We start from the raw sequence: 14,094 nt of genomic DNA on the forward strand, positions 1-14,094 counted from the left end.
GACAGCAAACTCCAAGACCAATAAACACAGACCAAGACTCCCAACCGATCAGGATGAAGAAAAAACCATTTTGGCACAGCAGTAGGCTAGTCCCAAATTTAAAACTGAAACAACTGTAAAAGTCTGACTCACAGACGAACACAATACAGAAGCCTGATGATGGCAGATGAGATTCTGCAGAAAAATTGCTACAACTTTAAAAGCACAATTATAATGACGTGGGAAAATACCCAAACAAAGCTGAATACCATACATGTAAGTACCCGCAAAAACTTAAGAAAACATACACACACACACACACACACACCCCATCTGATTGTGGAATCTTAATATGTTAACAATCAATAAGGGACTTCCATATTCATTCCAGAGTGAACAACTTTTTCTACAGGTGCAGCAACACAATTTAAAATAGACTGTTGAAAGAACAAAAGGGCAGAAAGAACTGATGTAGAAATTTGGGGCGATAGGACTTAATGGGAGTTTGGTTCATTTTGTTATCTACAAATAGTAAAAAGTACACTACGTATTTTCTAAAAATATTACGTAGGCTTTTGAGGAAATTTTCAACTTTTTGAATTTCAGACAAGCAAATTTATATTGTGTGTGAACACTAAATTTAGGTACATCAAAGGAAGCACTGCAAGTAATGTGGATGAATCAGTTTCTTTGCTGCAGTGATATTTGTTGTGTTGCTGCTCAGCTGCTATTTTATGTTTGTATTTTTAGCTTTTTGTTTTTAATTGTTAATGGAGGGATCCTTGATGTTCTCTGTGTTTGATTGTTTTCTTGCAGACGTTTCATTACCCAAACTAGACAACATCATCAGTGCTGGTAAGAAGTCGGGTTTGCTCTCAGTTTATATTCTAGCCTTGTCAGTGTTAGTGGAGATGGTCTTGGAGGGCTGTTTACTGTTGGCTTGTTTGCCGGTTCCTTGATTGGGGTATTGTTGACTTGATTGTTGGTCTGATGTTAATCTTGCAGTTAATCTACACCGCTCTACACTGCTGATTGCTGGTGGGGAGGTGTTTTGGTCTTTTTGTTCTGTTTTTGGCTTGTTCATTTTCTCTTTTGCATAATATGTAGATATTGTATATGCTTATATGTCCATTGATGGCTAATTTGTCAGAGAGGATTCAAAATATTTCTAGCAGGACTACCAGATTCTATAATAGGTTTATTTCCTATGCCATGCGTCTGGTAAACTTGCAAAGTTCGTTTTTCTCACCATGTACATGTATCCATTGGAACTAGACTATGATGTTTGTCTGTGTCATATAATATATGTGAGTATATATATAATTTTGTATTTATTTATTTTGTCATGTTTATGAACTAGGTATATTGGAGGTGGTGAGAGCTGTATGCAACAAAATTTCATTTTAACGTATGCCAATTTGTGTACATTCAAAATGACAATAAAATTATTCTAAGTCTAAGAGTGCCAGGATTCTAGAAATTTGGTAGCATTATTGTACTCGGCTTGGTCTAGGATGGTCACAGTTTCCCAACTGAAATTATGATCAAATCTGTCCATATATTGTTTAAGTAAAGAGTTTTCATGGTATTTTTTCACCACTAGTTCATGGATGTGTTCTGCCAGGATAGGTAGTAAGTTGTTCTTTGGTAAACTGGTGTTGATGGTTCTCTGGGTGTTCTGTAACTGGACCATTTTAAAAAATTATGGTGAAGCTGTTGTCTACATATCTGATCCATATTTTGGGTTGTATTTTTGGAAGCAAAGTTGTGCACAAACCTTTCATAAATATATTAATTGCTAAGAATTTTATATTGTAAGAATTTATCATCCTGTGATGGTAGATTAAGCATTGTTCTTGAAAATATGAATGAGACATAATGCATTGTTCATTTTTTTAAAAAAGAAAAATTAATTAAGTTGCCCTAAAAGATAACTATGGCTGAAAATATTTAATTCATTGTGCTTGTAACCCATTTCAGCATATAATATGAATCTTATGCTGGAATGCATTTGCTTTTTGCCAAACATTTTTCATTCAAGTCAGTATATTCTTCCAATAGCTTCTGGCTTATCCACATGGTCTTTCATATGACCACTACCAAGGAGCCCAGAGAAAACACACCAACCATATATAACAGACAATCAGAGTTGGAAGGGACCTTGTAGGCCATCTAGACCAACCCCCCGCCCAAGCGGGAGACCCTACCTACACCATTTCTGACAGATGGGAGTCCAGTCTCTTCTCGAAAGTCTCAAGTGATGGCGCTCCCACAACCTCCGAGGGCAAAGCTATTCCATTGGTTGATTGTTCTTACTGTCGGAGAGTTTCTCCTTATTCCCAGGTTAAATCTCTCCTTGTTCAGTTTATATATTATATATATATATATTTTATTCATTTTATATATATTTATTTATTTATATATATATATTAACAATATCTTTACTGAGATTACAGAAACAGAATCTTCAACTATACAAGTACTTCTCCCCTCAAAAGAACTAAGGAAGGTCCATTTTGAGATGTTTTCTCCACCTCACACTCTTCCTTTAGACTCAGATTTTATCAAACTATTATGCATGCTGTGACCTTTTTCTCCTGCAAATTGTAGACAGGCAGCAATGTTCATTTTGGAGGCTAGTGGCCTTCTCCTTGCAACTCAGCCATGCGAGCTATTGTCCAGGGTTCCCCTGCTGGGAGTCTCATAAACACCAACAAGTGCACCTTTAACTTTTGTAGATATTACGTTGGCTCTTGGAGACTTCCTGGAATATTATACATCTTGCCCTTGATGTGATCTTGGCCGATTGTCCACTCTGAGGGAAGCTAACAATAGTGTTGAATTACCTCCATATGAACACAATCTGCCTATTAGTGGATTGAGTCCAAATTCCTTGGAAATAGTTTTCATAATCTTTTCCAGCCTGGCAAATTGTTGGGTTTTTTTTTTTTAGCAGTCCCCAGCAATTTCCTTTGTTCAAACCCGTGTTGTGAGATCAGCTTTTGACAGTGAATTGCCAGAAATCTGTTGTTAAATAATGCAGGACTTCCCATATTCACACCTGATTATCATCCCATTGATTGAAACACCTGGCTCTAATTTCCCCTTCAAATGAACTGATATTCCTAGAGGCTCACATCTGTCTATTACTGAACAATATGTAGCAGCTTGGGATCATTGTCCCCAATAAATAAATGAACAAGCATAAATATTTTGACTCATTTGTTTAATTTTAGGACTTGGTGGAGAACAGATCATGTTTTAGATCATATTTATGCAGTAGTATTAAAAATTCAAGAGTTCACAGATTTTAGGCACTACATATCTTTCTTCCTGGATACTTTGAATTGATTGAAACAGAGATCTTTTTTCTGAAAGCTAAATGATGAAACTTCCTACATTTTTCTACTTAGACGCTTTAGCTAGTGCAAAATATAGTGGCCTGTTTGCAGGTGGGCAGAGTTGAAATAGAACATATTTCATTTGCATATAACAAGCTCTCCAATACTGTATGGTGGACCTCAAAGGAAATGTTGACTGATGTTTGACTTGACTACTCTTTCATTGGATCCATTTTAGTGATCTACTATTACCCCAGTCACTGCATTCTTCCAGCAGATAGTGGCCAGACACCTCTAAGGTAATTAAAGGCACTTCTAAATGTATACAATCTGGAAGGAACCTATACTTCCCTATACTTCCACATGGCAAAGAGGAATGATGTGACTTTAAATTGCATTGAAGGGCTGGAAACTTGCCTTGCCAAGCAGTCTCTGTAATGCACAAGTGAAACAGGCACAAAGTACACAAAGTTAACTTTACTCTCTGGCCTTGAACTACACTCATGCCATTAGCAGTAGCACATATTAAATACTCCAGCCCAAAAGATCATGTGCCAAGATAGAACTTGAAGAGAAATCATAATAAAGAACTGGCAAACAGTGGGTTATAAAGCTTTAAAAGCAGGACCTGAACCATTCCAGGATCAAAGGTCTGGAATGAGCTCTGTTGCCATTGCAGTACAATCTGAAGTACTGGAAGGGTAAGAGAATAATGGGAACTTGGAGGAAAGTAGAAGAGATAGATGGTCTGACATTTGTCAGAAAACCTCTGTGACGGCCTAGCTATTGATAGTGTACTAGGACAATGGGAATCATGGAGTTATAGCTGCAATAAATGGAAACATTGTATCAGGAAATAAGGTTTAGTTTCCATGCCACAATCTAGAAGTGTCAAACTTGATTTCATTGAGGGCCACATCAGGGTTATGTTTGACTTTGGGGGGCTGGGGTGGGCGTGGCCAGGGTGCACGGGGCCAGTTCAGCATCACTTGTGTTGGGGGTGCCTGTAGGCCTGAGCACTCTGCCAGCGAAAATGGTCTCCCGAGCTCTGTTTTCAGCAGTGACAGCCTCCTACAACCCGCACCCAGCAAAAATGGAGCTCAGGAGGGCTATGTGCGGCACTCCTGAGCTCCATTTTGCAAAAGCACCACAGGCCAATCCTTCGCTGTTTCCAGGGTGGGCCAGATCTAAGCACCCCATGGGGCAGATCCAGCCCCCAGGCCTTGAGTCTGACACCCCTGCTATATAATACTATGAAGTCCCTTTGCAGCCTTTTCCTTATATCCACCAGGATATTTCCATGTCTGGAGTTTTCTTAGACCCAATTGTCTACTTTCATCTTCAGTAACCTAAAGGGGAATATATGGCTTCTTTTGGAGTCCTTTCCCTTTATTTGCCTCTTCTTCTTTTCAGATTTTTCTGCAGAAAGATGTGAAATGTCCTTGGGGTTTAAGAGCTAATGAATGCAGATAACCAGGGACAATAGGTAAGGCGAGGTGAAAGTGTCTTTTCCTCTTGCCTTTCAGAATGTGTTGCAAGACCTCTGGTTGGAGGCCTGCTGTCTCTTGTTCATTCCTATATGCACTTACCAAGTTTGATGTTGCTCTGCTCCAGGAGTCATGAAAGGTATAGTATGTTTCTTCCCCAGTGATGCTTGTTCTTGTTCTAGATTCTGGTTGTCCAGTTGTCTTGCTAGTCTCCACCTTACTTCCTAGCGTGCATTGTAAATAACAAGACTGGGGTTCCTTATCCAATGCCTTTGGAAGCAGAGCTTCCTTTTCCTCATGTCCCTCTCCCAGTTTATTTAATTTCTATTTATTTATATCCTGCCTTTATTATTTTTACGAACAATTCAAGGTGACGAACGTATCCAACATACCTCCCTCCTTCTATTTTTCCTACAACAACAATCCTGAGAGGTTATATGGGCAGAGAGAGAGTGACTGGCCCCCAGATCACCCAGCTGGCTTTCATGGCTAAGGTGATACTTGGGCTCATGGCAGGGGTGGGATTCAAATATTTTAACAACCAGTTCTCTGGGCGTGGCTAGGTGGGCGTGGTCATGTCACTGGGTGGGCATGGCTTCCTTTTTGGCAGCGCCCCATTTTTGGGGCCTTCTGGGCCTCAGGGAAGCCTCCTGGGCATAGCAGTAAGACAGCGAGGGGAATCCCAGCACAGCTGATCATAGGAACAGCTGATCATCAGGAGGTAGGGAAAAAAGAAATACCTTAAAGAGTGACTGGGAGGGGGAGAACACAGTCAGTGATGTCACGCATGCATGATAAAGACTGACTGGGCGGGGAGCGGCGGGCAGAGACGGGAGGGGCCAGCCAGGGGCACAATTTGCCGATTCTCCGAACTGCGCAGAATCATAACAATCGGTTCTATAGAACTGGTCCAAACTGGTAGAATCCCACCCCCGGCTCATGGTCTTCTGTTTCTATCCTGATGCCTTAACCAATAGATCAGACTGGCTTTTGGCAGTTGATTATTCTTTGTTGCATTTCTGTCAGGAGGCTATGTGGCAAGAATGACATAGTCACAGAAATGAATAACCCACCAAAAGGATGTTCTTTGCCTCCTGAGCCAGGATGCAGCCTCAGTCCACCTATTCCAGCTCTTCCTCCTCCCTTTCTCATCTCAAAGTTGAGCATCAGCTGTCTGCTACTTTGAGGTGACCTGAGAGAGAATGCAGGTTGTTGGCTTGTGGGATATCTGGAATGTTTTGGAAAGTAGGCCAGTAGGCTGAAGTCTCCTAGATTTATATGGGGGAATATCCCTCCTTTTGGTTATGTGGGAACCCAGCCAGGATTTTGAGAAGTGGACACCCTAATCTAACAAGATACTCTGTAGATACTGCAGATCATAGGAATAGATACCCTGTAGATACCTTTATTGTACCCATATTGGGATTCACTTTTAAAGTTTAAAAAGTTTTAAAATATAATTGCAATTACATAATCCTAGTTGGAGATAAAAGTATGAACTCAGAGCTGTTCTGCGAAGGCAGAAGACAAACAAAAACATGCCTCATGCACGGAAATAAATCCTACTACCCTAGTAATGAATCTTTTCGCTCTCAGTCAGTTGGGCATTTCCCAAAAGCAACTGCAGCCAGCAGCTTCTATTCAATTAAAATCAGGGGAGAATTTATCCTTTTCCCCATTTAGATGCATTTTTAAAAAGGAGGTGAAGATCTTGGAGTCTATAAGCACATTTCCACAAATGAACTCTGCCAACCACAAAGGAACTCCTGTGATCACATAATAACCATCTGTCTTCATGAACAGAATGAGATGATTTTTGGTTCTATGTGGGGGGAGGGGTTTGATTTTTAATATTTGTCTCTTATATGCTGTTTTTTATGCTTTTGATGTTTTATTTGTACACTGCTCAGAATCCCTTTCTGAGGGTGGTTCTTAAACATGATAAATAAATAAATTTGGAGCAGGACAGGATGTTTGCTCATCATTGTCAGCACTTCAAGCTTGACGTATCAGACAGCGATAATGGATCAACTTGACTGCTTCAGATAGAGAATGGAAGTGCCCTAAAGGTAGAATTACAACTCCCGGTTCCCTGTCAGTCCTGGTTGGGTAGTGTTGGTTCAGCAAAACCTGAAATGCTAAGAGGCTGTACATCCCTGTGTTCCAGAAAGTGGAGATAGAATAAGGAAAAGATAGAATAAGGAAACGCCTAGGTGCTAGTTGGAATGTAGAATGTCATGGATGACAGCAAGAGGAACCCTGTTAGAGAGGAACCAGCATATTTTTCTGGGATTTGTAATCAATACGGAAGTGACTTTCGGAGAAAGTCACTACTACATCATCTCTGCCAAAGAAGTACATGTTATGTTGTTTCGTAAAACCTCAGAGAAGTAGCAACAAATACTGTAAGTCAGACCAATGTCCCAATATAAGAATAAGTTCATATATATAAACTTGTTTAGATAGGGGAAAAAACTATTGATATCCTATGAGTGTCTTGGATTTGGGAAAACATTTGGATGTTTTATACATTTGGAACGAGAAGATAACTTACTTGAAAAGAAGTCATATTGCATTTGTTGAGGTCAAGGTATGACTAAATTTTCTAAAAATTAAATTGGAAATTCCTCTTTCAGCAAAGCATCAAAAAAGTTTTTTAAAAAAGCAAGACATTTCAATGAGACATCATCATCATGCAATTCCACAAGCCTGTACTTCAATACATAGGATTAAATTTAACCTAAATTTAAATTTCCAGTTCAGGTATAATATCTGTAAAACTCTAAGAAAGCCTTAAAGATCTGCATAAGAATTTTTAAAATCTCTAATAACTGAAAATGAAAACACCAAATATGAATCATCACTATTAAATTAAGGATATAGAGCAAGGTGATGGGCAGATTCCAAGAAATAATTCAGTTCTACTTACCTACATTCTAAAAAGTAGGTCTAATAAATTTGTAATTACTTGTCTCTTTAATTTCTTATATAACAGTTAAATATTTATCTCAGCTTGTTTTCAATTCTGAAGAAAATAAAGGCATCAGATAAAAAGAAAAGAAGCTAAAACAAACGTTAAAACCTGAATTACCTTTCCAATCTATTTTTAGTTAAAAATAACTAAATCTTACAAAATATTGTATGTTGAATTATACATGTCTATTGTTTTAAGTCTATTCTATGATTCCAATCAAAAAGTATAGACAATTTCTTGTGCAAAAAGTGGCTAATTAACTCTGAGAGTATGCCTTCATGCCCAAAACTTTGTATTTAAAGGTAAATCTGACACCAGTTTAATTCAACTTAAAAACCATTTTTGCCTTAAAATACTAAATAAGAGCTTGTACCATCTAAAATTTAGATTTCTTTTAATATAAAGTTTTAATTGCTAGGCCAGAATTACTGTAAGTTTTATTTATTTTTTATTTAGCATATGGCATATGATTTACACTGTACTATTGTTTGATACTTCTATTATTACCTCCACTTCAACAATAATTCGTCATGACAAAGTTGTCATATTCTGGTTAAGTTAATTGAAGAAATAGTAAAACATAGTCTAATTCTATGATGCACGTAAATTTTCTCCCTCCATTTTGTGCTTGAGTTTACTATTTTTTGCTAGATTGAATCTGGGTCAATCACTGGGACCAGAGGTGTACTTTTCCCGGGTTCCCTGAAGAGCCTATCTTCAGGGAACTTCTCTCTACTGCAGAGGTCCCCAAACTTGGCAACTTTAAGACTTATGGTCTATGAACCCGTGGGGGGGTTGATATTGGCATGGTGGGTCCACAAAGGCTTGAAGAAATGTTATGATTTAGAGTTAAGTCTTGGGGGTCCACAGCCATGGTCCTTGCCCACAGAAGTTATTTAAAAGGGGTCCATGGTGAAGAAAAGGTTGAGAACCACTGGGCTAGGTATTGGTACTTTGAACAGATTCCTTTCATTCAATATTGCTAGCTAATGAGGGGAAAAAATACAGGTAGTTCTTGACTTAACAACAGTTTAATAACCGAAGTTACGTTGAAAAAATTTATTTATGACCGTTTTTCACACAACGATTGTAGCATCCCCATGATCATGTGTTCAAAATTCAGGCACTTGACAACTGACTCATATTTATGATGGTTGCAGTGTCCTGGGATCATCTGATCACCTTTTGTATCTTTCTGACAAGCAAAGTCAGTGGGGAAGCCAGATCCACTTAACAACTGGGTTACTAATTTAACACCTGTGGTGATTCACTTAAGAACTGTGGCAAGATTGCAAAACAGGGCAAAACTCAACAAGTGTTTTGCTTAGCAACAGAAATGTTGGGCTCAAATGTGGTCATAAGTTGAGGACTACCTGTATCTTTACTGCTGGTAGTTTGAAATTACAGGCAAAAGCTGGAGCAGTAACGAAAGGCTGGGGAATATATTGTCATTGAAATGTTACGAACAAATTAACTATATTTTTTTCCTTTGAGGTGTGCTTATTATAATAAAACACAATAAAATAAGCAATAAATCCCAATATTGTTAACCATATGACTAATAATAATAATAATTATGTTGTATTTTTTTTTTCTCTTTAGGTTTCTATCACAGTCCATGTAAATAGATATCAATTCAGCTGGATTGCAGTGTCAATTTAAAATCCCCTTCCTTTTTTCATTCAGTTGCTGGCCTTTGCGGAAAACAACCTCTAGTGTGTAAAGTCAACATCAGAGAAACTAAAGATGTAGGACAGGCAATATCCAGCAACCAGTTTTGCCTGTCCAGATGTGAAATACTTTGAAGGGTGTGCTCCTTCTTAAAATGTGTCAGTGAAACTGCAAATGTAAGACTATGGTAATAGATCAACAATAAAAGGACAGATTAAGCAGGCTCTGTGTGTCACAACATATTTGGACATCCGCAGTTCTACATGATTAGGTAACTCAGTTGATTTATCAGGCAATTATTAGAAGCAGGATTACTTGGATGAAAAGGCCTAAGCATGCAGAGGAAATCCCTTTACAATTCACAGAGAGAATGCCATGTTAACATTCCCACCTGCATATATATATATCTTTCCTCACAAAAGCATTTGGAATGATCAGCCCTTCATCTATTGTAGGAATTATGCTCCTTTTATTATTTACCTTGGAATTTAGCCATGTGAAACTGACATAATTAGATTTTAGCCCATAAAATGCAGGACTGCAAAGAGATGAGAAGAAAAGTAAATTTCAGCACTTGGACTCTGTTAGTTGATGACAAGAAAAATACAGCAGTCACTTCATTTATTCACATATTTAATTATTTATGCTCTGCCTTATTTCCTGGTTTAGCTGTTTTTGATGTAGCCCATGACATTGTCTGAGCTTTACTTATTTTTTAATACATCTTAAAAAAGAAACTTAATTTCCTGCTCATGTTGTATATAAACAAATTTCTGATGATTCCTAGTGACTTTAAAGAAATCTGATGAGATTTCTTCTAGTATTTTCTGGCAATTATATTATTTTGAAAATACATATTGGTCAATATCTTATCTGCTTTGGAAATTTCTTAGATCCATATCAGTTTGAGCAATCTAGTTCTCTTGATCTTCCCTTTTCCCATTTTTGAAGATTTTGTTTGGCATTTTATTCATTGTCCAGGATCAAAATGTATAAAGTTCAACCAGATATTCAGCAAGTTCCTTCAATATTCTGTAATTCAGCTGGATCTGGACTCTCCACTAATTAAAAATATAAGCCATATAATGGTAGCCAACATTGAATTTTGCATAAATTAAAGTTATTCTAAAAACAGAATAGTAGGAAATCATTAAGTTTCTAATGCATACATCAAGGAATTTAAACAACTATCTTAAAAATCAAGAAATCTAGCTATGGTAATAATTTCTATCAACATCTCTACATAATAAATCAGAATTTCCAAGTGACACATATGAGTAGTTATCATTTATTGCAAATCTTAAGAATAGCACAAAACCTAAACCAAATATGTCAAAAAAGAATATGAAAATATTATTTATTAAAATAATGTAATATTTGATTTTAGTGATTTGTTTTGCAAAATAAAAAGATCCAAATAAATTGCACATAAATTAATTTTTTAAAAAATATAGATGTTATACATAATGTTTAATTACAGCAGGACAGTGATTCCAGTTAAATAAAATTAAAACCTTTATCTTTTGCAGGTATAAAATTATTCATGTCTTTAAGCAACACAGCAAAAGCCTTAAATTACATCACCATTTCCACAGTAGTCATCACCACTTTTATATTCCATCACTTTGGCAAAATTAGGTTTTTTTTTTTTAACAGTGCATAATGTTACAGAAAGTGTATACAACTTCATATTGCACTTTATATATACAAATAAAATGTAAAAGAAAATAGAGCATTTACTTGGAATGAACATGAATCCATCACAACTGTAAAAGGATGAAAGTGAGTATGAATATTAAAAATATTTAAAATGCAATACATTTATATAGACCTTATAAGCTGTATTAACAAACTTTTACATTTATTGTTTAAGATAATATATAGTCACCATTGATTGGAAGTAAATACTTTATTCCTTTTAAGCTTATAAGCTCTCCAAAATGCCAGTAAGTTATAAAATAGAGCACAACTGTTAGTCAACAATATAAAAACCTACTTCTACGTACATTAACACCTCTATTTAGTGCTTATTTAGTTCATAGTGGTTAATACTTTTATCAGTTGATATGTGCATAACTTCAGCAACACTCTCATAAGTGTGTGTCTACACACATGTTCCAAATCTGCCTACACTGTGCCATTCACTTCATGAAGTCCTTATGTGATCAGTTTTCCTAAATACTTCTCGGAACATATAATATTGCAAGCATAATATAAAAATATGTGCACTTTTGATGTCTTATTTCTTTATACCTGATTGATACAATAACTAGAATCTGCATAGTTCTTTCACAATTTTTTATTTCATCCTGAGTTAGCAAGCCATCCCCAAACCCTCTTGTTCCAAAGTCAAGGTACTTTCACGTATAAGACAGTTATGCAATTGAAGAAGAGCTGGGCATCCCATGAACTGTTGTGCTTGTTGCTGTCCCACTAATGGCATTGAAAATGTGTAGTGAGTTGGACATTGCATTGGCCTTTTCTTCCACAGCAGTAATCTTAAAAAAGAAAAAAGGGTGTCTTACACACAGGCTGAGAACATTGTAAAGAATAATAATCTTTGTAAAGATTAGGGTATCAGCCAATTTTGAATATCCCTTGCATGAATGTAATTTTTAAGATGAGAACAGCATATTATACCTCTATGTACTTTAGAAAGAGACAAAATGATTTACCTGATGACACCACCCCAATTATTTAAAGGGATTATACTTCCCATGTATATTATTGCAATGAGGTTTGGCTGACTTCTCTAGTGGAAAAACAGTTATGGATCAAAATAAGTCTTTCATTCCCAGTCACAGAAATGAAAGACAACAATGGATTATGTAGCATGACGGTACATTAAATAAAGCCCATTTCTATATTGAACATATTGGCTATTTCCCCCCAAAGAAAATAACTTCTTTTAATCTTATATGACTGATAATTTTTCAATTATACAATATCAAAACATGAAAAATGGATTTACTGGTTCAGGACAATTTGTAAAGAAATTAGTCAAATAAGGGTGGAGGTAGATATTTTATTTCTGATCTCTAAGCCAACTAAAATATTTTTGAGTAATTGAAGAATATGCAATGTCATACAGGTTTTGGAAGCTGGCGTACAAGTATCAATTATAGTTAATATTAACTATTAAGATCTGCACAAGTATGGCAAAATGAAAGTTAGTGGGGGGGAGAGGTCAGCACACAAAATTAAGTTTTTCAGAACTTATTTTGTTACTAATCAAGTATGTTGCAGATAGCTCCGACTGCAATTCTTACCATTCCTAGTCAAAATCACCAGTAATTATGCTGGCTACAGAATGGGACAGCTCGCAACGGCCAGCTTGCCACTAGCAGCTCTCCACTGCAAAGCTGCCTCTGCCAACCCACCCACCAAGTCATCACAGGACAACTCAGAGGTGGGCTGCACATACCTTAACAACTGGTTTGCTGCAAATGTGAGAGCATGCGTGTACGCCCCCTTTGTGTGCAACATCTGCGCTTGCGCATGGCTGCAAAACCAAGGGAATTTCCTGTACACGGCAGCCAAGGTGCAGAAAGCAGCTGGGCTGCAAGCGCACGAGCAAAAAGCTGAGATATATCGGACAGGATAGCTCCTGGGCGGTTGGTTGGGCCCAACCAGTGGTCGTATGGGCAAGCTGGTCTGAACCGGCAGCAGCCCACCACTGGGACAACTCCATATGGCCAACTCGCCGCAGGGACAATTTGCTGCATCTAGCCAAAAGAAGAGCTGGTTGAGTGAGTGGGTGGGCAGAGTGCAGAGCAGCAGTGGCTTTCCATTTTCACCTCCCTGGCCACCATCGCCACAGCTATGGAGCTTTGTTCCGGATAGGCCAGCGGGTGATGGGGAAGTGGCGGCAGCCAGATGTGTCCCATTTTCACACCACCTACTGCCACTGCCTCACGTCTCCAGTCCTGAGTTCGGGGTGATGGTGGCAGGGGGTGTGAAAATGGGAAGCCCTCACCTACCCGCTTGCTCTCCCAGCTCTCCTTCTGGTCACCCATGAAGAGTTGCCTCACTGAGTTGCAGGGACTTGGCGGCAGTGAATTGGCAGAAGTGACTTGGTGGCGGTGAGCTGGCCATGCCAAGCTGTCCTAAATCCTGCTGGCTAGGGATTTCAAGAGTTGCAGAGCACAGTATCTTGAAGTTATTAGCTTGGGGAAGACTGCCTACACTACCTGTATGGTAAACTAGGGCTAGAGAATGAGAAACTACTTCACTTATTAGAAACAAATCTAATATGCAATATAAACAAAGGTAATGCAATTTGTCTTGTGCTAATAAGTTAAAGTCAAATAAAACATAACTAAAAGACAAAGAGAAAACTAGAAAGAAACTAAAAGATATTACCATCCCAGCTGATCACATTTTCAAAGCAGCATAGGGAAAAAGAAAAGGAAGGAAGAGAGATGCCCATTAAGGTTTCTATGGAATATAGAATATATAACACTTTTTCTCAAAGAAAATTTGTTTAATTTCTTTAATATGTATTTAGGAAAGCAAAATAGGTATTTAAACTTTGCAAAAAAAAAAAGTACACCCTTTATGAAAATAAGATAAAAATGCAAGATATTTCAATAAGAGATCAATAAATGTTGGTTCCCAACTTTTTTAAAAATACAAGATTATT

The 14,094-nt window shown here is 37.5% G+C and overlaps 1 protein-coding gene across 9 annotated transcripts in view; it reads right to left on the reverse strand.

Moving 5' to 3' along the window:
* Positions 1-10,724: 10,724 nt before the first annotated feature.
* DOCK9 (dedicator of cytokinesis 9) overlaps positions 10,725-14,094 on the reverse strand; it is a 111,654-nt gene continuing 108,284 nt past the window's right edge. For all 9 annotated transcript variants that reach the window (XM_026708317.2, XM_026708315.2, XM_087937911.1 and 6 more), the window contains one exon: positions 10,725-11,950. In XM_026708317.2, coding sequence (XP_026564102.2) covers positions 11,828-11,950 — 123 coding nt within the window. In that variant the 3' untranslated portion in view covers positions 10,725-11,827. The remainder of the gene's footprint in view (positions 11,951-14,094) is intronic.

Source organism: Pseudonaja textilis, chromosome 8, assembly GCF_049901715.1.
Source record: "Pseudonaja textilis isolate UNSWEBS1 chromosome 8, rPseTex1.2, whole genome shotgun sequence".
Lineage (NCBI taxonomy): Eukaryota > Metazoa > Chordata > Lepidosauria > Squamata > Elapidae > Pseudonaja > Pseudonaja textilis.